The 24,804-nt window shown below is 43.8% G+C and overlaps 3 protein-coding genes across 3 annotated transcripts; 1 reads left to right on the top strand and 2 right to left on the bottom strand.

Moving 5' to 3' along the window:
- Positions 1-6,780: 6,780 nt before the first annotated feature.
- Positions 6,781-12,071, bottom strand: LOC124697749 (probable CoA ligase CCL12). The gene is made up of 15 exons (XM_047230296.1): positions 11,968-12,071; positions 11,458-11,811; positions 10,828-10,957; positions 10,440-10,699; positions 10,128-10,329; positions 10,017-10,057; positions 9,694-9,816; positions 9,477-9,550; positions 9,148-9,368; positions 8,467-8,561; positions 8,175-8,391; positions 7,975-8,100; positions 7,449-7,547; positions 7,153-7,362; positions 6,781-7,065 (listed from the first exon to the last, which is right to left on the bottom strand). The coding sequence occupies exons 1-15, from the start codon at positions 12,069-12,071 to the stop codon at positions 6,952-6,954; spliced, it is 2,370 nt and encodes a 789-aa protein (XP_047086252.1). The 3' UTR covers positions 6,781-6,951.
- Positions 12,072-14,191: 2,120 nt separating this feature from the next.
- LOC124704600 (signal peptidase complex catalytic subunit SEC11A-like) lies at positions 14,192-16,636 on the top strand. Its single transcript, XM_047236869.1, has 8 exons — positions 14,192-14,288; positions 14,857-14,969; positions 15,376-15,447; positions 15,588-15,623; positions 15,709-15,754; positions 15,887-15,974; positions 16,061-16,118; positions 16,214-16,636. The coding sequence occupies exons 1-8, from the start codon at positions 14,210-14,212 to the stop codon at positions 16,262-16,264; spliced, it is 543 nt and encodes a 180-aa protein (XP_047092825.1). The 5' UTR covers positions 14,192-14,209; the 3' UTR covers positions 16,265-16,636.
- LOC124697748 (probable LRR receptor-like serine/threonine-protein kinase At3g47570) lies at positions 16,404-24,057 on the bottom strand. Its single transcript, XM_047230295.1, has 4 exons — positions 24,029-24,057; positions 20,429-20,580; positions 16,916-19,687; positions 16,404-16,768 (listed from the first exon to the last, which is right to left on the bottom strand). The coding sequence occupies exons 1-4, from the start codon at positions 24,055-24,057 to the stop codon at positions 16,404-16,406; spliced, it is 3,318 nt and encodes a 1,105-aa protein (XP_047086251.1).
- Positions 24,058-24,804: the final 747 nt, after the last annotated feature.

Here is a 24,804-nt window from a genome sequence, read left to right as displayed (position 1 = left end):
ACGGCAAAGATTTGTGGCGCACGGCAAAGTCCTGGCGCACGGCAGCCCCCCTGCCGCACGACAAAGAGATGGCGCACGGCAGAGTTGGCAGCGCACGATAAAGATGGCAACGCAAAGCCCCGTGCAGCCCTTGCATGCGCACGACAAAGGTGGCTTTGCCGTCGAAGACATTGCCGTGCAAACTTTGCCGTGAGTGCACGCACGGCAAAGCCGTTGCCGTGCGTATAGGCCTCTTTGCCGTGCAAAGTGGAGCACGGCAACGTCGGGCTTTCCCTCAAGAGGGAACGCCACAAAAAAAAATCCATCATCATTTGACTCCTAAAGTCCAGGGTTCCTCGTTGAGCTGTCTCGAGCAGAGGAAAGGAGAGCATCCCATCAACGCCATCAATTAGGTCACAATATCAACATAATTAATCGTCAATGTATCCTATCACGACCGAGGCTAGGTATTCACCCAACTATACCTCAAAATCCCTAGCCTAGGAGACGAATCTGACTGGTCCACCCACCCGACACAACTTCTCCAGATCCATGGTGTCCATCCTAGAAGCCACCGCCGAGGCAGAGCTCAACGTAGTACCCACAACCTGAAGGGAACGTTATTACTACCGCATCCACTCGCACCCGCTATCCACCTTGTCCGAAGCACACTAAGGGAACATTTTCACTATCACATCCACTCACACCCACGATCCACCCAACCAATACAACTTCTCCAGCATCCATGGTATCCATCCTACAAGCCACCACTGAGGTAGAGCTCAGCGTAGTATAGTACCCACAACCGAAAGGGAATGTTATGACATCCACTTGCACACACGATCCACTTTGTACGAAGAACGCCAAGGAGTCACCCAAATAGATTCACCGTCACAGGGATATTCTTACTCCTAGGGAGAATGGTATCCTCTAGTAACCATTGCCTCCGAACACCACTGCCATGCTTCCTGCAAACCCCTAGCTAGGCTGCATCACCAGAGCGCAGGCTCACTCGGACAATCCATAACTACATCTCGGTATTTTCCACCAATCACCGCTAGCGTGTCATAGCGAGCCCTGCAACCTAGTGTGTACCACCCTCCAACACAAACACTCTGGCCTTCGTGGCGTATAACCACACCACTGAGTCGCGCTTCGTGTGCCTACATGGATCCCGCACCACATTTTTTTGTCTCCCATATTGCCAGCGCTATGTGGTGGCGGTTAGGGAGAGTACGAGAGGAGGATCTCCTAGTGGTCGTTAGGGTTGGTGCATCGATGCCTCTTAATGAGAGACACCAACAACAACCACTAGAATCTCTGATCTTTAGACAACGGTAAAGACAAGTGTCCCTATGTCAAAAACGGTAAAGACAAGTGTTTTACCACTCATCAATGTAAAAAACGCATTCTTACATGGAAATCTAGATGAGGGAGTCTATAGTCAGCAACCCTCCTATTTTGTTGATGCTCATTATCCCACACATGCCCGGCGCCTTCAAAAATCTCTATATGGTCTTAAACAAGACCTCCCTATGTTGTTTCAACGGTTTTACCAACTATGCTCCTACCATGTGATTTGTTGAGTCCATTTTTGATGCTTCTCTCTTTGTTCTTCATCATGGTTCTGTTATTGCCTATCTTATTATTTGCGACAATGATATTATTCTTAATGCCTCTTGTTCCACTCTTCTTCATAAAATCATTGCTCAACTCAACACCGAATTTTCCATGAAAGATATTGGCTCTCTTCATCACTTTCTTGCAATTCTGTCACTCTCACACATACAACCTATGTTTATCTGAACTACAATACATTCTAGATGCCTTACACCGTGCCGACATGATTGATTGTAATCCGTATCCTACATCTATCGACATTAAATAAAAAAATTCTACTTCCAGAGGCTATGCTGTTTTTTGACCCCTTTCAATATCGCACCTTGCCGATGCTCTACAATATATCACTCTAACTCGACCTGAAATTTCCTATACATTTCATCAAGTGTTCCTTCATATGCATGACCCCCGTGAGTTTCACTTTCTCGTCATCAAACTAATCCTATGATATCTTAGAGGGGCACTTGATCTTGGTCTAATTATTCATTCTACCTCCTCACATAACCTTGTTGCCTATTCGGATGCTGAATGGGACGGTTTCCCGGATACACTCCTCTCCACGTTGGGGTTTTGTATATTTTTGGGTGATAATTGTATCTCATGGTCCTCTCGAAGACGGCCTACGGTTCCTCAAAGTATTGCTAAAGCGGAGTATCGTGTTGTCGCCTGTCGTGGCTGAGACTTGTTGGTTCCATTATTTGCTGCTTGAGCTTCATCTACCACTTGATAGTGCCATAGTTGTTTGTTGTGATGATGTTTTGGCAGTCTACATGTCCGCGAATCCGGTACAAACGCATCACACCAAGTACATTGAGCTAGACATCCACTTTGTTCGTGAGAAGGTCGCCATTGGTGCATTGAGAGTCCTTCATGTTCGTGGATCAGATTGCCGACACCATTGTTTATGAAGTTTAGATCTAGTGATCATACCAGCTACGTGGCATGTTAGATGACTCCACGAGATCAAGTTCAAAATAAATATGGTAACAAGATTAAATCACATCGTCGATTTCCTTGTATTGCTCAAACCGACCTAGGTAGCCTTGTACTCCAGGTTTTGTAACCATCCATGTATCAATCGAGGCGTGTGATTGCACCCTGATCTTGTTCTCCTACAGGCTTTTTGTACGGTTCATGTATGACTTAACTTAGACTAAGGACTTGAACATGCATCTACTGATTTTAGTATATGATAACACAATGAGCCAACTAGAGGTCCGCCGTGATGATGCAAGAGGCAGAAAATTATGGATTTTGAGACACGAGTAAAGTGATACATGCAGAGTAACATAGGGCAGACAAAAGTATTCCATCCAGCTCTAAATACTTGCCTGGACAAAATCTAGGCTAAGATTCATTGAAACAGTGACAAGTATTTATGTCCATTGGGAGTAATAACCCCTTATCAATAGAGCGGTTTGGGTCTAGAAGTTGTCACGCAGAAAATTGTTAGTGGAGGGAGAAATTTTCAGAGAGATGAACAAAAAGAGCAGACAATGTTCAGTAGCTATTGAGCGTTAAGTGTGATTGTGTGAACCAAAGTCGCAGTTGAATAAATTTAAAAAATCATGCCCCTAACCTGAAAGCATTTGTATCGCGTCATCACAGATAGGATACATATGTATGTTTTCGTTTATCCTGCTGGTAATGAAAATCGATCCTTTGGGAAAAAAACAGATAGGATACATATGCAAAATAAAAAAACATAGATAATCCCAGGACCATATCCAACAGACGCTAAGCAAAGGCACACCAATTTTAAGAACGTAAAAGGGGCATCTTCGAATAATACTGAGAGCTTCTAGTTTCCTGCATTTGGCCTTTGAAGGTATTTGGAGATGACACTTGGTACTAGGGGCACATCCCCGAAACTGTTTACGCGGTTAGGTTTTGGATTGACACAGGGAGTAGAGGAGCGCAGATAGGCGTACTTCATGTCAACCATGATCATCCACTCCTTGCCACCACGAAACTCCTCCCTGAGCACGCAGCAGAGCACATCCGGGTCGTCCGCGGCGATGACGGGGAACTCGGGAAGACGCCGAGGCAAGCCTTGGTCCTGGTAGCCGATTTGCGCCCAGAGGCACTCCAGGTTGATCACGCGGTGCACCTCCCACTCGCCACCATCCACGATGCTCTTCAGAGTCCAAACGGTGATCTTGGTGCCAAGTTTTCGGCGTTTCCTCTCGCTGCAGTCGCTGCATCTGTTCCATTCATCCTTGTCGTGGAAGTCGTTGTCGATGTGGACGAAGCGGATCATGCCTTGGCTGACGGAAACGCTCCGGAACGTGCCCCCGAAGCCCCTTGATGGCTCCCGTATGTTGTCATCGGCGTACTGTTTTCCGGGGAAAGGCACGAAGTGGAGCGCCGGGGAGGTGACCTTGGTGGAGAAGTCGGATAGCAGGATGCCCTTGAAGTAGTCGACCCAGCAGAGGAAAGTGCCGTCGAAAGGGAAGACGTGGCTGGTCGACCAGCGGGTGGGGAACTGGCCGCCATTGCTCTGTGGGGCACGCTTGGTGACGATTCTCCAGTTTCCTGTCTCAGAGGAGAAGATGCAGAGTGTGGCAAAGGTGGTGGGATTGGCCCTGCTGCTGTTGTTGTTGTCTTGCGTGGGGCGGCGGGGGCTGACCCTGTTTTTCTTGGCGGAGACGTCGAGGCCGGCGATCATGTAGCCCCGGTCTTGGTGTCCCTCCGCCGCTGCCGCGAGGCGCAGGATGCCGATGGTGAAGTTAGTCGGCCCGAACGCTCGCTTGTGGAGTAAGTCTTTGGCAGGCTCGTCGGGCACAGGGAGCCGCAGCACGGAGGGGGAAGAAGGAGGAGGGCTGGCCGTGTAGACGAACAGACCAGACGGGGCGCAGTTGAGGTGCGGATTGCTCCGGACGGAGACGCCGAGGAGGACGAGATTGCCGTCGGCTGCAAGCACGTAGGGATAGGCGGGCATGTGGAACCCGGACTCGTCTGCTGAGAGTTCCGGCCAGTGGAGAGTGAGGTAGGAGACTTTTGGAGGTGCCGCGAGGACGAAGGACAAAAAGCAGGAGTGGCCGCTTGACGTGTGTACTGCAGCGGCGGTGTCGTCGTTGTTTACGGCCTCGTGAGCAGCGGCATGGTCGTTGTGGCAGCTCGTGTGGCCCATGCGATCCAGCATCACCCAATCAGGGAAAACGACGGTCTCCTCCGGCTCGGGCGTGCCGCTGCGACTAGCCATGGCGATCGCCGATCGGGAACAAAGCAGCAGCCGCCGCCCTAACCCTAACCCTACGTTGATCTGATGGGAGAGAGGGCCGGGGAAAGAAAGTCGAGTTTAATAAACTAACGTCTAGACTGCTGGGACCTAACTTAGTAGGGCCAGCACACGTTGGAGTAGTAATACAGTACTACCACGGACCACCGTCATGGAGCTATTAGTGTTTTTTTGGAAACGCCTCGGAAGTTTTCTTAGCTTTTAGGTAAGTATATATATATATCCGGAATACGTACTACGATCGAACTTTAAGTATCCTCAATTCCTGATACTACAATTGATATGCCTTTACCTTGATATGCCTTAATCTGGTAGAATTGTTCTTGTATCATGGTATGTATCGGTGTATCCCTAGCATTCGATACAAATTCGATATCATAAGATAGTCCCACACTTTCAGCTAAAAGACGCAAAGGAGAAGGAGCAATATTGGATTGAAGTCGCAAGGTGAACTCAACGTCTAGATAACACATCTTCCCATTACTCTCTCCATTCAAAAATACATGACGCATATATTTTAGTCAAAGTCAAACCATACTAAATTTAACTGAATTTAAGTATATTGATGTCAATATTTTTTTGGCTATGTGATGTTCATGGCCTTTTTTATGTTGTCTCTGTTTTTTGGGGTTAATTAGATATATGTCACTGCAATTATTGCGTATTTGAGAAATACCACTACAATTTTCATCTTTCGAAATATGCATGCGTTTTTGGAAGACTGGGAGTGGCGTTTTTCAAAGAATCTTCAGAATTAAAGTGGCATATTTCAAAATATAAGAAATGTAGTGACATTTCTCAAATACGCAATAATTGCACTGACATATACTCAAGATCATTGTTGCGCCACAAACAACGCTACCAATTGAGGCTAGTGGTTCCATCATCGGTAGTCGGCTGTGCTGCCAGCTATGGTCGACGAGGTTGCAAGCCGGTGAGATATTTGCTGGAGGTCTCACTGGGCGACATGTGGTGGGGGAGGGGAGGGGTGAATAGGTTCTACAATTATTTTTAAAATTGTTTTGCAATTTTAGAATTTGCGGAATAGTAAGGGTGCCTAGTGAGGCAACCTAGATGATGATACAAGGTACTTCAAGCAAGAAGGCTATCACAAATGTAACCAACACAAGTAAGGAGATCGGTTAGATATAACAGAAGCATGCGGAGACGAAGATGTATTCCCGTATTTCCTTCGTTGGGGGGAGGTACGTCACGTTGAAAAGGTGTAGGATCCCACGAAGTCTTACCTTCTTCTCCGGAGACTATTCCACGAAGGAATAACTCACCCACTAGTGGTAGACTTTAAGTTAATCCCCAAACCTACTTCTTGGAGCAAATCCACAATCGGAATGCTTCCGAGTGACCCTAGCCGCTTAGGGTGTTCCACAAACCCAAGATTAACAACCTTGCTCGATGAACTCAAGGGGAATGAAGTTTGGCTTGGTGGGATCGTATCCTCTTGCTTTCTGCCAAAGGGATTTGGTGTTGGTTCGGTAGAAATGGAGATCCAACCTTTTTGGTGTTTCAACAATGGTGAGAGAGAGACACTACTATGAAAATAACTATAGAGAGCTACCACTGTCCGCCGGTGCTATAATACCACCGGCGCACCTATTTTATGGGCGCCGATGGTGTCCAAATACCGTCGGCGCAGCGAATAATTGATGTGCCAGGATAAGGGATGACTAGGTCCAGGACAGGAAAAAAATCGTAGCCCCCTTACCGCCGGCGCACCACCTTACTGGTTCGCCGATCGTGGAGCGCCTTTTCAGTTTTCGGAAAAATGAAGAAAATGATAGAAATTTCAAAAAATAAAATCCTTTGACATGTCCATATGTTATGTCATCTAGTTTTAATGAAAATAACAAACATGAATTTCAATTTTTTTTTGCAAAATAGCGTCATGTTTCAGTAAAACGGCTTTGCTTTTCTGGTGCATATGACCTCCGACGAAAAAGTTTTTTCATATGAAAATGTATCTATGGAAAAAGTTTTTTTTGCGAACGACCGAAAGGGATTCGAGCCCTTGCTTATTGCTTATGTAAGTACAAATACTTGGAATATGAAGGGCCATTTCCTATCGAAGAGAAATGAAATATCGGTCTGGCCCCTTATAGCTTGCTACGATTTGTGAGTTCTTGCTTCAACTGATCCCTTAGGACCCTTCTCAGCAGCTTGTTTGAAGCAGTTCTCGGGAACTCGGAGACGACTTTGACGTAGCTCACCTGTCAGGGCAAACAAACGATCCCAACTCTCATTGCATATGTGTCCATCGTATGAACCGGAAAAATTCAGAAAAGAGAAGCTCTTACCTTGAAAAGAGGATTGAGGTTCCTCTGGATGGCTTTCTGAAACCTGCTCTTTAAAAGATTTGCGTCATATGGTGCAGATCTATCTTTTAGCACTGCCAAGATAGCCAGTTGTTCTGGTCCACCACCAGAAGGTTTGATGCTAACTGCTGCTGTTTCTAGTAGACCCTCATCGGCTCTATTACAAACCCGTTCGATCTCTACAGAACTTGTCTGTTCAGGCAATAGCAGTATTGAATTGGTTTTGTGAAATGCAAGGGTGATAACAGAAGGGTTGAAAATATTAAAAGGAGGTTAACCTTAATTCCTCCAAGATTCATAGTGTCGTCTGCTCTGCCCTGTACGATATAGTAACCACCTACTGTCCTCTGGATTATATCTCCATGTCGTCGGAGTTGCTGCATTAGAAGTACCACCATGAAACGTTGAGCTTTCACAGTTCTGGCTATTACTGATAACTTCTAACAGAATGTAGTTGGATTATTTGGTTGGTTCAGCAGAGAAGGGAACATTAACTATAATGTTACTAATTTTCTTGTAGCACAATTATCATTGCAAATGATGTCAGAAAAGAATAGCATGTGTAGATCACGTGTTTGCTTCTCGCCTTCTCGGCAGGGTTCTACTGTTAAACCTGGAGAACACAACTGATTTTGTAAAGCTTAACAAGTTGACTACTGCAAATGTCTTCATAACAAATTTTATCCAGCAGTCTAGATAAATGACTGAAGCTAAGCAACCACATGGATTTTGTTGTTAAAAGTTTGAATTGTGCAGCGTTTGTGTAGGAAACTAAATGGAGAACCAAGATAAGCGACTCCATACCCGTCCTCTGTAAATGGGCATTCCATCAAAGTAAACCTTATTGTGGTCAGCATTGAGAAGCCTATCACTAGCACCAAAATATAAAGGGAAGAGACCCACTTCTCCAGCACAAGGTAGATCATCAGGCTGTAATGGCAAAATTTAAACTGTTATTGCCCCGAACACACTTACCAAACTCAATTTCAATCACCAGCACTTACATATGGATTTCCCTGTTCATCAAGTATGACAAAACCAGTGGACATTGATGCACCACTGAAAGCTCCAAAAGCTTGTGGTTGTAAAAGACTCCCTTGAATGTATGAGGATGCCAGCTCCGTGCCCCCACAGCACTCAACAATGGGCTTGTAGCAGGCACGGGAAGATAGCCACAAATTATCATCAATATCAGAAGCCTCCCCTGTTGTGGCAAGTACCCTGCATAAAGTATTATAACTTCCATCAACCAGCTTGTAATGAAGCTGTTCTCCTTCTAACAGTGTAAGTAGATACCTGATTTTGGTCCAGTCTAGCCCTTCAGTCAGATTCCCAGATTTCCATGACTTCACCAAGCTAGGGACAGTTCCCAACACATTCACACGGGCATCCTGCAAAACATTTCAATGGAGTGCATGAGTAAGATCAATTTATATTTATATTCTAATATAAGTATGCATTGCTCAGACTTCTGAGAAAATTCAAACATATTCAGTCACAAAAAAACAGGCTTTGAGGTTAATTTTGCTGCCCAGTAAGCTTTAGCTATACTACATTCAAGAGAAATAATCGGTATATAAATAAGCTCAAGGTTAAGGCAGCAAGGTCTATATAACTACAAATGGAGGCAGATGTAATTGATTTATCCACATGTTTGTATTTTTAAGTAGTTCAGATGAGCTTATTTAGATACAGAAAGAAATTCAAATAGGAGCTTGCCATGGTAACCCAGTTTTCAGTCATGTGTATATAATTTTCAGTGGTTAGATTTATTATTTTGGCTGTACATATTCTCCTGTAAAACTAAAATACTTTTTTTCTAGAACACTAAGTACATTGTTCTGTTTTCCCCCAAACAAACAGAACATTATAAATGTAATATATGCAGTACACATTGCGTTGTTTTCCCTAGAAACAAAACGTGGATAAATCCCCTCAAGCCGTTCAAAGTAACTGATGGTACAAATTAGGCCACACCTGCACAAACTTGCAGAAACCACGTCCAAGCGGAGAACCATGATACAAAGCCAAAGTTGCACCAGTTAGAAAGCATGAGAACAATATTATAGGTCCCATAACCCAACCCAGATTTGTAGGCCAGCAACCTATGTCACGCGGACGAACATCCAAATGTCCCCAGGTATCAGCTCCACATCTTATGGGACAAAGCTGTGTCCACGGTATAGCTTTTGGATCTCCTGCACAAGAAGCAAATAACAAAGCTCAAAATCACATAAAAAGTAGTGAACAAGAAAAATGGGGAAACCAGAGATAAAAAGGAAAAGGTGTCAGGGGATGCTCTATACCAGTTGTTCCCGATGAAAACAGTATATTAATTAGCGCGTCTGCAGATTGATAAACTGGAGAGTACATGGATGACCTGCAAATCCGAAGCATTTTTTTGCAATGCTGATCACATATCAATCACCTAGTTCCAAGAGTTAAATGTTTCATACAAAACATCTAAACTCACATATTCGCTTATAACGGTGTGACACTCAAAGGACCAAATATATTGCATACCTTCCAGCAGCACGAGAAAGAAAATCTTTCCAGGATATATCACCATCCCTTGGTGTAACTCCAAGACAGTCTCCAGCTGCAGGAATTACAATAGCTTTGGATGAAGTCCCTTCCATGACACGGCTGGAGAGCAGAATTCAATATAGTTTAGAATTGGTGTGTGATAGTTGAGTAAGTTCATAGAAGAAACTATAAGTAAAACATATGTAGTAAATCAATGAAAAAAAGAACTCATTTTCACAGGACAAGATCCTACAAGAGTAGCTATTATTTGCCTTTTTTTTAAAAAAAAATGGAGCAAACTAAGTTATGCAATAATTTACCTGTAAAGTGGAAATTTCTTCCTTCCCCTAATTATGAAATCCTGAAATTTCATGAAATTATTACAAGCCCTACGACAGTACTGAAGGATGTAAGGCTTGGTACGATCTAACCTGAGTAAAAATTGCCTTTGCATTTGAGACCCTCATGCGAGTGCCAATCTCCTGAGGTGCAAAACTGTCTGCTATCGACACAACAACGAAGCCACCAAGGATGATTGCCAAATACACGATGACCGCATTGCATGTCATAGGCATGTCTATTGCAATCCGGTCCCCCTTTTGGAACATGGTATCAAGGGCATTTGCAACAATCCTGAAAACACCAAAGCAACAAAACCATGATTATGGACATTGCAGAATAAGACAAAAATAATCCAAGGTTTATGTATGCTCCATACTTTTAATTTTATAAGAGATGCATACATCACTTGAGTTCGGAGCTCCTTCAATGACATACGGTTCACCGGATAATCATCAAGGCCCTCATCCCTCCAGACAATAGCCGTGCTGTCATCTGTCTTGTTTTGGGAAGGCCAAGGTAGCAGACAACATTCAGCAATGTTAAGCACTGCACCTTGGAACCATGTTCCTCCTTTCTTTGATTGATCCGATGTATCTAGAATCGACTTTGGTTCTCGCAGGAACTTGACTGAGAGTGTCTTTAGCACCATCTTCCAGTAGACCTAAGAAAACATATAGCAACTAGGAGACTAAGCTTACACTTGAGGTTATGAAGAAAGAAAGCTTAGAACTGATATTTTAGTTGTTCACTTATAATGTGAGGTAAATTCCCAATTCGCAAAAAACTGACCTCCTGATTCTCTACTGAGAACTTGTGGAAGAGATTAAAGCTCGAAATCGGGTCCTTATACAATGATCCTAGCAGCTGAGGTCCGATATCCTCCATCACTCTCCCAAGATTTGTTTGCTTACACTCAGTCCTGTAACAATCGAAACAGCATGTGTCATGAAGCAAAGCGTAGCATACATCGATCGTCGTATCACATACTCCGTTGTTCAGATGATGTGAGTCTTAGAAATGCAAGTGGGATCCCAGCAAAGTACTCCTCATTTATAGTTAATTTTGTATTTTCTAGTTCAAATTTTGGTCTCCCACTTGACACCTTAGTGAATCTTACTACAGACTTAACAGTCATTTATTGCAAGCTATCAAAATCTTAGCACTATCTTACTGTAGTACTGTTGTTGTTGTTAGACATAAATACAGTGTTAAATGGAATCACAAGCTTAACTGATGGGTGGAATTAGTAGATGTTTCCCTTAAAGTTTTGCATAGCTCAGACTAACACTAGCAGCCAACTTCCGCAATTTATTAGGCGCCATTGACAGCCGGCCAGCAGCACCAACTGGTCCTTCCTGTTCGACGACTACTCAATTGCATCAAACATTTGGTAACAGATGCTGGGAGATAGGCACTTACGGGGAGGGGAACCAATACGGCGGCGGGCCCCGGGCGGCGCGGTCCCAGGCGGCGTAGGCGGAGTAGTACACCAGCTGGTGGAGCGCGTGCGGGTGCTCCGGCCGCAGCACCCCAGCAGCCGCCACCGCCGCCCACACGGCGGCCGGGTCGTCGCCGCCACCTGACGACGACGACGCGGTTGCGGTTGCGGAGCGGAGCGCGGCGAGGAAGCGCCCCGCGTCGGCTCTGGCGAGCCCGGCCGCCTCAACGTCGCTGTGTCGGATCTCCCGCAAGCTCCCCTCGCGGTCGCCGCCATGCCGCCGCCCCGCGCGCTTGGGCTTTCCTCCTGGTCCCTGCTCGCTCTCAGTCTCAGAGCTCGCCTCGCAGTTGCAGCCTCGGCGCGAGCACAGCTACTACTATTTTATCGGCGAGCGCATTTGGACTTTTGATTGATCCGATGACGAGGAAAGCTTCGATGCAGAAAAAAAAAAAAAGAGAAAGGAGTCCAAGACGCTCGGCTCTAGTACCTACGTTGCAGGGTAGGTAGAAGGTGTGGTGCGCTGCGCGCGCTGCGAATGGTGGTTACTGGTTAGGTAGACCAGCTCTCGATCGGGTGCCAACTCGCCGCCGGTCATCTCTCTTCACGCCGGTCACTTTCACTTCGTCGTTGCAGTCGCACTCAGGCGGCGCAGCCGGAGGAATGGATCATAGTGGAGTCTCGCACAAGCATGTACTTTAGGAAAGTGCGGATTTTTTTAATTAGGACGAGCTAGGAGCTACATGTAGCTCATTTTTTGAAAAATTTAAAATAGCATTTAAAGTTCTTTAGAAAATCTGAAAACAAATCCAGATGTAGAGAATGTTGAGTTATATCAATGTGCAAAATTTCAACTTCAGATACCGTATATTTAAGGTTGTGCAAAAATAATAAAATCTGACAGATTTTGGGGTTTTGAAAGTTTGCGCTGTTCACTATTGTTGATGTCAGATATTTTTTGGACAGCATTAATTATGAGATTTTTTTATTTAAGAATTTTCATGTTGGTAGAGTACACCATTGTCAACACAAGATTTATTTTCATTTTTTGAAACTTTATAATGTTATTTTTTTAATTTTTCAAAAAATAAGCTACATGTAGCTTGAGCTATACTTGTGGTTTTCACGCACAGTACTCTTATATACAATAAAGTGTTCTCAGTATTATTGGATCCACCTCTAACACTAGGATTCATGTTAATCAAGATAAAATATGCTTTTAATCATATTGTGTGTGGAGGAACTCCATAACAAGATGCGTCTAGAAAGCTATCGGTCATCGCATCTCTAACTAACCAATGCGGCTAGCCTTCTGCAAACTACATATTGACTATCACAATTAAGGGTTTTATCTCATGATTATCGATATGAGATTGGTGAGTCCTCCTTTATCACCCTCATCCATGTGTTAAAGTGCCGATACGGTAATGTCACTTCTCGATGTTCACTTTACCACACTTCAAATGATAGTTCCCTCTCGAGACCATATTACATGGTGTACAACATATAATATCAAGAGAGAAAACTAACACACATTAATAACTTAAAATCATAAATCATCTTAGATTCATCTCATATTTAGGCTACGGTTTCTCCATCTCCCCAAGAACTAAAGGAACTACTCACACATGAAAACAATCAAGAACATCATCATAATCTTATGAAGGGGATGAAAATAATGCTATGAATTCGAATACAAATCCACAATAGCAATCGGGTTCACAACTATGGTTGAAGGAGGAATGGATCGGTGATGGTGATGGAGATGCCGCGGTTTCGTGTTTTTTGAAGCTATATGTGTCTCATATCTCTACGCCGTCTGCGCGAGATGAAAGTATTTGACGAGGCGGTGCTTCCGGCAAGTGGTACGGGCGGGCTCCTCCGTACCGATGCCCGCTAAACCTACTCGGAAGTTGTCCTCGCATTCCCCTTTCGTTCAGGTGCATAATTAAGTGCTTAAATGATTTTTATCACGTCAAAATGTCATAAAAATGATACTCCCTCTGTTCCATTCTATAGTGCCTATTGTTTTTTGGCACGGAAATTAGCGCAAGAGTATTTTTTACACAAGACCCCTAGCTGAACAATTTGAGATCAACATAAAATTTAGGAAATTCATATCTTACTAACTTACCATAACAAATTTGGGACCTGAACGGTTTGGGAGCTGAACGGGGAGGGGTAATTGAAAAAAAGCTAAGCTACAACCTTATATTCTAAAACAAATGCCAAAAATCTATAGGCACTATAGAAAGGAACGGAGGGAGTAGTTTTTATTGATATTCATCATTGCCTTATTATTCGAGATCCTGCGTATACAAGCATAAAAGGACGCGGTAGCGTGGTAAAATTAAAAAATCTTATTAATACTCAGAGATATCTTTATAAAATAACGGTGTAAAAACATGCTAAAAAGGCACTCATCAGTTACCGTATGCCATAGAATAACTGGAATAATGTATGAGGTGAAAGAAGTGAAATATATACTCTTATATGCATTATATACAATATGCCATGGAATAAATTGTTTTGGAGTATATATGATACCGAATGCCCAGTATCACGATTCACGAGCCCGAGATAACAGAATAAGCTCTCGCCCGTCCGATCCCCATCCCACGAACCAAAATAGGTTCCCTGACGTGTACCGAGCCGCGTCGGGCTGGAAGCTAATATGGAGCACCCACGAGGTCCTGTCTGAAAAAGTGGTCAGTTCTCCGCCGAGAGCCGAGCGAGATGGGGTTCGTCGGCGACCAGGTGGAGTCGATCCGCTCGATACAGGTCCGCCAGGCGCTCACGCAGATCATCAGCCTCGGTGACGCCCGCTCTCCCATCACTTCTCCTTCCCCGCCTTTCTTTCCTGATGTTTTTCGCGCTCAGATCAGTGTGTTCGTGGTTAGGGGTTCACCGTGTGAATCCAGCAGGGTTTCGGTGGAAAATGCGCGATTATGATTAGTTGTTTTGGGGAATCTCTCTGATAAGATTGGAAACGGAGGTTTTGGGGTTCTTGATCTGATTCTGCGAGCTGTATCAAGTTTTTGTTTGAAGAACAGTACAGATGTAAAAAAAGTATATACAGGAGGAAATCCGTTGGATATGACAAGCATTATAGAAGTGAATTGGGAAGTTTCTGTCCTCCCTTAATGATGAGTGTGATAGCTTATGTTTACCCAATGTTACTAATGCTGCTCAGGTGCTCATTGCTTCTGACATACAGTATTAGACATGAACTCCTGATATTTAGGGATAAGAAGGAACGGGTTTATCACTCGACCTTTTATTGTTAGTTTGGTTGGGCTTTGATGCTCTTTAGTCTTAGGTAATTTGATTGATTAATTACAACAGTACTTTTATTCGGGAGTTTCGAATGTTTTATATGGCAGGTATGATCGTGACATCGGCATTGATCATATGGAAGGGATTGATGGTCGCAACTGGGAGCGAGTCCCCAGTGGTCGTTGTTCTTTCTGGTAGCATGGAGCCTGGATTTAAAAGGGTCAGTTACCGAGCCACACAGTATGAGAACGGGCTTAGATTGTGCTTTTGTTATCAGTAGGCATTTGAGGAGTCGACATGGTTTCCTGTTGACTGATTTTATGAAAATGTGCACTTACCAGTGATAGATCAATCTAAATCTAAATTTGGAATTTGCATATGTGATATATACATGCAGACATTTCCGCATATACTATTTATGAGGATATATATGTGGTTTTGTATAAATTTTCATACTCTACTGTTTTACAAATGGTGGAAGGTTGCCTTATTGGCCCCATTCATCCAGAATATTTTTTTAAGTTCCCTATTTGGTAATCTGTATGAGTGCGTACTATCTAAGTTTTAGTTCCACTTCAGACTTCATTTTTGTGTGTTGTAACAATGATTAATTATATGCTTTGCAGGGTGATATCCTGTTTTTGCGCATGAGCAAACAGCCCATCCGAACTGGGGAAATTGTTGTTTTTAATGTTGATGTAAGCCATACTGCTTTGTAAGCCATAAATCAGCAGCTGAATCATGGACTCTTCAGTTGTTGGTCCTATATTCAAATATACTGTGTGCTTCTACATGAATCTTGGAACAGTAAATTTACATCTGGTTGTTATGTATGTAGGGCCGTGAAATTCCGATTGTTCACCGTGTGATTAAGGCAAGTCTTTTTTAAGGAAATTTTATTTGTGTTGGATTTGAATTGTTCTTTGTGCTTGTTTTGACTTTAATACTCTTCTATATAGGTTCATGAACGCCAGGAAAGTGGAGAAGTTGATATCCTCACGAAAGGTATCCATCGTTTTCTTTTTCAGTGCCATCTCTTCAGTGATTATAGTGCTCAATATAAAGCAGTTTGTGCCATCCTGCAAAAATGACCAATATCTAGCAACATACTATTTCAACTTATCAATTGCCTTTCAGGCGATAACAATTTTGGCGATGACCGGCTCTTGTATGCGCATGGTCAGAATTGGCTTCAGCAGCATCACATTATGGGACGGGCTGTAGGGTGAGTATCCATGACATTTGGCACTTATCTTCCTACATGCTGGAGAAAAATAATTCACTGACGTTTTCCTTTTGTTATGTGAACAGCTTTCTTCCATATGTCGGGTGGGTTACGATTGTGATGACTGAGCAGCCGATAATCAAGGTATGTTTAGTATAACTGACCATCCTGGAGGTATAAGCGATGATATATAATTGTACAATTGCTGAAATGCGGATGTATGATGCCTCTTGCTGCAGTATCTTCTGATCGGCGCGCTGGGGCTGCTGGTGATAACATCGAAAGACTGAAGATGACTTTGCCACATACTCCTAGTTTGGTCTTGCAGTGCAAACGTAACCGAGGACAAAAGATATGAGTGGGGATAATTTCCGATAGTTCTGCAGACTGCAGCTAGTACTTCTTATGAAACAATGCATTGATGTTCCATCACTCAGAACTACATTCCCTGATTACTTCTACAACACAGCAAGCCTTTATCTTGTTCATCTCAGCTACGACATCTCTCATGGACAGCCTCTCAGTTGGTCTTTTCCTGCTGCATGCTAGTGCAAGTCTTGTGACAGAGTACATGTAACTATTGATATCTCTCCGTGTCTTCTCAACTGATAGCAGAAAGGGGTCAATAATCTCCATCAGTTGTGCTGGATATGCTGACTTTACATTCTCGAGCAAGGTCAATCCATCCGTATACATAGGATGTGTAGGCGCTTTCCCTGTAAACATCTCAAGGAGCACGATACCGAAGCTATACACATCCGCACTTGGAGAAATTTGACTACCTTCACCGTATTCTGCAGTGCATAAACATCATGAATAAATAATACACATGGCAACGCTGCCTGACCCGATGGAACGATAATAATGTAAAATTTTGTTACCTGGTGGAACATATCCAATTGTTCCCACTATGGAACTCGTTGAATTGACCAATTGCTCACCTTCTGGATCTGCAAGAATCTTTGCAAGGCCAAAGTCCCCAACATGAGCAACCATATCATCCCCAAGAAGAATATTGCTGGGCTTGAAGTCGCAGTGAACTATTGTTGGCCGGCAGTGGTTGTGCAGATAGTCTAGACCGGCGGCAATATCAGAAGCAATACTCAGTCTCTGCATTAGTGTTAGAACTTTTACTGGATTTGATGCATATATGCCTGGATGTAACCACTTATCAAGACCCCCATAAGGCATGAAATCGAGAACAATAGCTTTGAAGTCATTCTGTTTGAAGTCAGAGCAAGAGCAGCAAGTTATAACTCCAATCAAGTTACGGTGTCGAATTTTGCCAAGTGCCTTACACTCGGCCAGGAAACATTCCGAGGAACCAGCTTGCTCAAGGTCAAAAACCTTCACAGCCATAATGCGCACTGACTTGTTGAGTGTCATCATCCCCTTATAGACGCATCCATACCGTCCAGTACCGACCAAATTGTCAGTTGCGAAGCCATTTGTTGCTTGAAACAAGTTGGAATAAGAAACTCGAGGATACATGTCACCCGTCAAGGAAGGAGCTACCGAAGTTGATGGCAGTCTTAATTTATTTTTCAGTGAGAAGAAACATACTGCCATTATAAAGCACACCGAGATGATTGTAATGCTTGGGATCACTGCATTTCGAATGACTCGGGTTATCCTTTGACCATGCCCAACTGTTTTGGCTGGACACGAAGGCAAATGCAACTCTTGAATACCTCCACAAAGCTTAGCATTCCCATAAAAAGTGAACCCAGTCAAATTGGTGAACACACCATGTCCTGGGACTTGGCCATCAAGAAGGTTGAAGGATATGTCGAGCCGGTAAAGGGACGTCATGCTTTCCAAGGTCTTGGGGATCTTTGCAGACAAACTGTTGTGTGCAAGATACAGTTCGTTCAGGCCATTCATGAGTCCTAAATCTTGAGGGATCCCTCCCGTGAGTCTGTTTTTGGTCAAATTCAGCAGTACCAAGCCTTGCATTCTACTTATGGACAAAGGAATCATACCGTTGAAGTTGTTGCCATCCAAACGGAGCTCCATCAAGCTCTGGCAGTTGCTGAGAGCGTCTGGCAGCATCCCAGATAAGTTGTTCTCATGGATGTACAAGTATGTGAGCTTTGTGAGGCCACCAACTTGGGACGGAAGAGAACTACTAAAATGATTCCTAGACAAGTCCAGAACGTATGACAAGGATGGTAGGCTAAAGATCTCTCCAGGTAATCGACCTGAAAGCGCATTGTTCGAAAAGGTTGCACTGACAAGCTGTTGTAGATTTCCAATGCTTATTGGAAGAGGTCCCTCTAAGATATTGTTATCTGCTGAAAGGTGTTGTAACCGTGTTAAGTTCCCGAGTGAGGACGGTATCATCCCAGAGAGTTGGTTGTTCTCTAGTGTCAAGAACTGGAGCCTGGTCAATCTTCCTATGCTGTCCGGTATAGGGCCAGTAAAATGGTTGCCAGAGAGCCCTAGCTTGAATAGTTTGGGAAAGCTGCCAATGCCTAATGGTATCTTGCCAGAGATTTCATTGTATCTGATATCTAGGGCTTCAAGTTGCCCTGATAGGTTTGCGACAGAGGTCGGGAACCCACCGCTAAACTTGTTGTTTTGCAGTGTGAGCCAACGAAGGCTTGTGCAATTTGTGAGGAGAGTGATGAACCCCCAGTCCTGAACATTGGTTGCCTTCAGGTGGTTTTGATTGAGCATCAGGTATTTTGGGCAGAGTGTTCCAATCTCTGGAGGCACGATTCCGGTGATTTTGTTACCAGAGAGGTCCATGGATTGAATTGTGGTTGCATTCGCAATGGAAGCCGGAATTCTTCCAGTGAAATGGTTTAGAGCAAAGATAAGGTGTCGGATGTTCGGGCCCAAATTGGAGGGCAGCGTGCCATTTAGTTGATTCATTTGCAGACCAACATGGACGAGTGACGAAATGTTGAAGAGCGTTCCCGGAATGTTTCCTGAGAGGTGGTTTACTTGCAGAGCTAGACCCTCAAGCTTTCTGAGCTTGCCAAGGCTCTCAGGGATTGAACCACTTAGCTGGTTTTCATTGAGGTATAATCTCCGCAGCGACGAGAGGTTTCCAAGTGATTGTGGAATGATCCCAGTGAATGTGTTCTTCCCGATTGATATGGTCTCAATTCTTGACAAGTCACCAAGCCAATCAGGGATTCGTCCATCGAGTTTGTTCAGGTCAAGTTTGACACTTGCAAGACGAGTGCAGTTCCGCAGGCCATGTGCGATTTCCCCTTGAAGCGAATTATTCGATAGGTATAGGTATGTTAACTGTGATAACTGGCCAATTGTCCGGGGCATTTCACCTTGGAGCGAATTATTTGATAAGTCAAGGTATGACATTTGCATCAACTGGCCAATCGTCTGTGGGATATCGCCGTGTAGCAGATTGTAGCTGAGGTCTAAACTCCTCAGGTACGTGAGGTTCCCGATGGAAGGGGTTATGTAGCCGAGAAGCCCAGACGAGGAGAGGTTCAGCGCAGATACCCTTTGCTTATGCCTGAGGCTGCAGATGACACCACGCCACTTGCAGAAATCAGTGGTTTTGTTCCATGAAGCGAATGCATCAGCTGACTGGCGGTTTAGACCTGCCTTGAATTCTAGCAAGGCATCGAGATCAGTCTCGTTGCTGGACGCCAGTGCATGAGAATACGAAGCCGTCGCCAGTATAAGCAGATGAAGCAAGAGGCGCAAATTTAGTGCAGGAAACATTTTGTAGCAGTTCCCTAACAATTACCAACACATAACAGAATTAGTCTTGGAAGCTTCTGGTATGTTTTGTTTAACACGCAAGGATCAACAAATATGAAAGCAAATACTGACCACGGGATTATATTATCAAGTAGAAAAGTAGCATTAATTCTATGCATTAGACCATTTCTGTTTTTTAAAATGGGTATTCTTGTGTTGTAATTAGTTTTGTTAGTCTTTCTGAAGACTGGTAAATTATTGCTACTTGTGCAATTAAGATCTGTAAAAATTATATTGCCCTGTAAATGCGGTATGGATGTTATAAGAAGGTGAGACAATGTGAGCAACTGTGCAATTCCTACTATGGCACATCATTGAATTGTTTAGTTTTCTAGTAGAATTTACCGGATCATATCACACCTATTATTTTGCAACAAATGTTTAGCATAGAGTCTAGTGTAGGATACCCTTTGTATGAAAAATTGAAAAGGGTCGCCAAAACAAACACCGGCTCATCTGAGGAAAAAAAACAAAGAACAAGAGAAATCTTGCGTCTCCGTTTACTTTGTTACAGTAAATATACTCTTAAAGAATACTAGCAAATTTTAGTTTTGGAGGATAACTTGCACCGTTTCTTGTTGTTGAAATGGGCTACCATGATGGATTGCATGAATTGGGCAAAAGATGGCGTGGAAGGAAATAACAGAAACAAGAACATGGGATGGCAATTCGGGAGAATAAATTAAGGTAGTTCTGGAGAGAGAAAATGTATGTACCTGAACTCCTGAAGTTATGCTGACGAAAGCTATGTACCTGAACTCCTGAAGTTATGCTGACCAAAGCTTTGCTCTTTGCTCTGGTCGCTTTTATAGTTGCCACCGGGTCCGGGTACGGGACGAATTGGAAGCCATGACTTTTGAGCTTGGGTCTGCGGTCAAGTCAGGGAAACACAGATTCGTATTAAAAGAGTTGGCAAGATGCCGGCGTCTGACCGTGAGAGGCAAATGGCTCCACAAGTAGTAATTGGCACGGTAATTTCGGATGTGTGGAATATGCTTAGACAACAGATTCAGATTAAAAGAGACGGGCAAAATGCCGACGTCTGACCATGACAGGCAAATGGCTCCACAAGTTGTAATTGGCACGGTAATTTCGGGTGTGTGGAATATGCTTAGACAACAGATTCAGATTAAAAGAGACGGGCAAAATGCCGACGTCTGACCATGACACTTGGGGCATGGTTCCACGGGTAATGGACACGGTAATTTCGGATGTGTGGAATTTAACAAGACTGTACATGTTGTCGCTCATGTTCGCACGTGTAGATAGAGTTGTCGCAGCTACTGTTCGCACGTGGAATTCCTGGAAGTTCATAAAGGTTTCTCGGGGCAGCTACTGTTGGCATGTGTTGTCTCGTTTTTTTTTTTTTTTTTTTTTTGACAAATATGATCCTTTGACGAAACTAATGCAAACTATCATGAGGCCATTCTGTGCTGAAAATTCTTGACACCGACTTGCATAATTTTAGCGTTATTTTCGTTGACACGGAATTCAGGGATCAATTTCAAAATAATTTTGCCAAGTGATGAGATGAGTCATTAGTTTTGCTCGGCTAGATTTTTCAAAAAAAATATGATATTGTTGTCTCTCTCTATTTTTTCCCTTCCATTATGTGAGTCCACATCACTGTGTTCGCTAAAATTTGGCCTCATTACGCGAGGTTTCAACGTCATACTCCTTCGCATGTTTTTTTTTTCTTTCAAGAGATGCTGGAGAAGGGTAAAATTTATTGGATACCAGACATGTTGTGGGTACAAGTTGCAAGGCTGTCCTATTGGTGAGGGCTCCTATGCTTCTCGCAAGATTGTCGATACTTTGTATTCATTGACGGTGGGACTCTAAGTGAAGACTGTTGTGTCAACAGAGTATTTTTCTCACAAGGGTAACTCGAGGGTTTAAATCGAACTCTCGGGGAACTGAGCAAGGATTATTCTCTTTTCTTTTTTTTTCTAGCAATCCTGCAAAGTAAAATAAAACCTTGTGTCCCCAACTCTACCGTGTGATGTCAAGCACAATGTTTCGTGTAAGTAAATAAAACACAAGTAAAAATAAAGCGAGTAAAAACTAGATAAAATAAAGTAACTAAGTAAAAAATTGTAAAGGGGTTGATTGTTTTTGGTATTTTGGATGCAAATGAGAAAAGCAAATGCTTTTGTATTTTCGGATTAAAATAGTGCAACGAATAGAAAACAAGATAAAAGCAATATAAAGGTGTTTCTTATGATAAAAAGTGGATCGGAGTTCATGGGTTCACTTAACTATTCTCCCTTTTAAGTTGTAGTGGACAAATAGTAATTCATCAACGAGATATGAGGATGCAGAACAATAATATGAGCAAGATACACATTCATATGGGCATCACGTCCTAACACAGAGATGATGCAACACATCTCTCTTATACTCCACAAAAAAAAAGGAAAACTCCATGCAATCTTGTATGAAGAATTAATAGAGTATAACCATAAGTACTTTGACATGATGTTTGAATATCAAATATGCTACCTTGACCAAACAAGATCATCACTTTTGTCACGTGATGAACATAGCACATGCGTTCATTTTATCCCTAGTGAGGTAGCAAAAGAAAAGGCAAAGCCATAATAGATCACTAATTTATTGTCACTATTTGACAAAGTATTAACTTGTCAATGCCTACAAGTAGTAGACTAGGGTTTCGTTGAATGTAGAGGGCAAGTAGATCTCGAAGGTTTCAGCCGAAAAGTACTCGACGATATAAAAACTAGGGTTTGTGAGACAATGATTCGATGCTTTCTTTGTCCCTCGACTCCCCCTTATATAGGAGGCGGAGCCGAGGGATTCGTGATACACAAGTTTACGAGTGCGGGAGGGTTTCTAACCCATCCCGCAAGATTACAAACAACGACTCCTATTACAACTCTAGCTTTCCTTAATAGTATCTTGGGCTTCCGAATCTTCTTATCCTTCGGGTCGTGGGCCTTCAATAAACCTTGGGTACCATCTTCGGCAGGCCCATTGGGGATGCCTATGTCAGTAGCCCCCGAGATTTTGCTTGAATCGCAGAGTCAGGGAAAATCTCCAACTTTATATTTGTTCAATAACTCTGATCTTTATCATATCTCTTTGCATTCAAATTTCTGTATTGTACAGGGATAATGGTAGTTGGGGATAGTTCATCTGACGGATCAGGTACTAGTTAACTGCTCTAGTGGCAATCCGCAAAAACCTACTTCAAGATCACGTCCCTGGACATGATCTCGGGATACTGGTGTAAACTTCGACAGGTGCCGCTTAAGGTCTTACCATTCTGTCGAGTCCCAGTCATATTTTATCGGGTACCTAACGCGTCTGTTAGGATTTTTCTTCGTATCTGTTGATACGGAAAAAAGTATCAAACCGACGTCAGAGACGGCGCCACGCCGCTCAGAACGGATCTGGGGTCTTACCTTCGCAAATTTTGCGACATTCAGAGATTTATTCGCAACTTTGGCGCTCTGAGAATATATTGTCGAGTGCTTATTTGGCTGTTGGAATAGCACATTTTATTGAGTCAACGGATGACTTATATTGCTCTCCCGATGGGAGTATATGTAGAGTTATTTATATAACTCGAAATATGCTCACTTTTTCTTCTTCTTTTTCTCTCTCTTTTTTATAATTTCATCGGGCACGCGAACGGCGTTCCCGATGGGAGTAGCCTCGAGGCTACAGTCAAGGACTTGTGCTTGAGTGTAGGCTCCACGCCTTATGTCGCTATATTTTTCTCCTGTCGCATAGTTTTTCAAATCTCTCGGGTGCGCGAACAGCGCTCCCGATGGGAGTAGCCCCCGAGGCTATGAGCAAATACTTGTATTTGATCATAGACTCTCGCCATTTCTCTTTTGTCTTTCTCGAAATTTTCATTTTTCCAAAGTAGCCCCCGAGCATTTGAGCAAAAACTTGTATTTGATCAAAGGCTCTCGAAACAATAATCTTCTGCTGTCGCCGTTCTTGTGAAGCTTCATAGCCGAGATTTTCTTTTACCAAGGTGACATCATTGCTGATGACAGCCACGACCAATGTATCGGGAAAACGCGAGAACCGCTCTCTCTGCCTTGCGGGCCCAGAAACCCCATCAATTTGACACGTCGTGCAAGTGGGGGACACACGTCCTCCGCTTTTCCTGGCGCACGTACTGTAGCTCCTGTGCTTTCTCGTCTGTGTGAAATTACTTTTTACCCCTTGTCCACGTCTACACCATCTGTCCCGCAATCTCTCAATCCAACGGCGCGTCGATTCACCGCACCCATATATAAAGTCATCGTCTTCCTCCGCCAGTACTTTCGCTTGCGCCGCACCTCTGCTGCTCCTCTGGAAAATCCTCCATTGCTCCCATTGCTTCAAGCGCTCAACCACACTCACACCCTTCGCCACCAAGCTCATTGATGCCACCTCGCGCGCGTCTGACCAGGCACAGCACTCCGGAATCTACCATGGCCGCCGAAGATCTGGAGTGGGAGAGATCCAAGATCTCCAGCCAGGATATGAACCTGCTGAAGAAGCTGGGGTTCACCAAGAAGGAGAACGCACTGCGCTTCCCCAAGGAAGAGAGCTATCCATCGCCTCCAATGGAGTATCGGGTCAGTTTTGTTGACCACCTCATCCGCGGTCTTTCTCTCCCTATCCACGAATTTCTTCGGGGTCTCCTCTTTGTCTATGGGCTTCAGCTGCATCAACTGACGCCCAATTCCATCCTCCATGTGTCGATTTTATCACATTGTGTGAGTGCTTCCTCGGGGTCCAACCTAATTGGTCTTTGTGGAAACGCATTTTCTGCATCCACCGTAATGGCTCCCACGGCGTCGCCTATAATATCGGCGGCGTTGTTATCTGTGTTCGTTCTGACGTCGATTATTTCGACATCAAATTCCCCGACTCCATCCAAGGGTGGCGCAAGAGATGGCTCTATGTGCATGAAGAGAGTTCTGATTCAATGGAGTACAACATTGCTCCTTTTGATGGAAGAGCCAAGATTCTTCGCCGCCGATCCTGGGACGCTGAAGCTACCGAAGAAGAGAAATCGGCGACAGAGGCGCTGATGACTCGCATACATGAGCTCCAGAACACCCGTGGC

The sequence above is a fragment of the Lolium rigidum genome, chromosome 3 (genome assembly GCF_022539505.1).
Source record: "Lolium rigidum isolate FL_2022 chromosome 3, APGP_CSIRO_Lrig_0.1, whole genome shotgun sequence".
Classification (NCBI taxonomy): Eukaryota; Viridiplantae; Streptophyta; class Magnoliopsida; order Poales; family Poaceae; genus Lolium; species Lolium rigidum.
The sequence above is the reverse complement of the archived record's forward strand: the minus strand, read 5'-3'. Positions and strand labels throughout refer to the sequence as shown.

Bases quoted from the DNA above. Each gene is read 5' to 3' on its own strand.
- LOC124697748 (XM_047230295.1), bottom strand. From the start codon at position 24,057: ATGGAGGATTTTCCAGAGGAGCAGCAGAG. The intron at 20,581-24,028 runs GTGCGGCGCAAG...ACTTGACCGCAG, and splicing joins TTTCCAGAGGAGCAGCAGAG to ACCCAAGCTCAAAAGTCATG. The intron at 16,769-16,915 runs GTGAGCAATTGG...TATGCACTGCAG, and splicing joins GATTCTTGCAGATCCAGAAG to AATACGGTGAAGGTAGTCAA.
- LOC124704600 (XM_047236869.1), top strand. From the start codon at position 14,210: ATGGGGTTCGTCGGCGACCAGGTGGAGTCGATCCGCTCGATACAGGTC. The intron at 15,624-15,708 runs GCAAGTCTTTTT...TCTTCTATATAG, and splicing joins TTGTTCACCGTGTGATTAAG to GTTCATGAACGCCAGGAAAG. The intron at 15,755-15,886 runs GTATCCATCGTT...ATTGCCTTTCAG, and splicing joins AGTTGATATCCTCACGAAAG to GCGATAACAATTTTGGCGAT.
- LOC124697749 (XM_047230296.1), bottom strand. From the start codon at position 12,071: ATGACCGGCGGCGAGTTGGCACCCGATCGAGAGCTGGTCTACCTAACC. The intron at 8,101-8,174 runs GTAAGTGCTGGT...TTGCCATTACAG, and splicing joins ATGAACAGGGAAATCCATAT to CCTGATGATCTACCTTGTGC. The intron at 7,066-7,152 runs GTAAGAGCTTCT...TTGCCCTGACAG, and splicing joins ACCTCAATCCTCTTTTCAAG to GTGAGCTACGTCAAAGTCGT.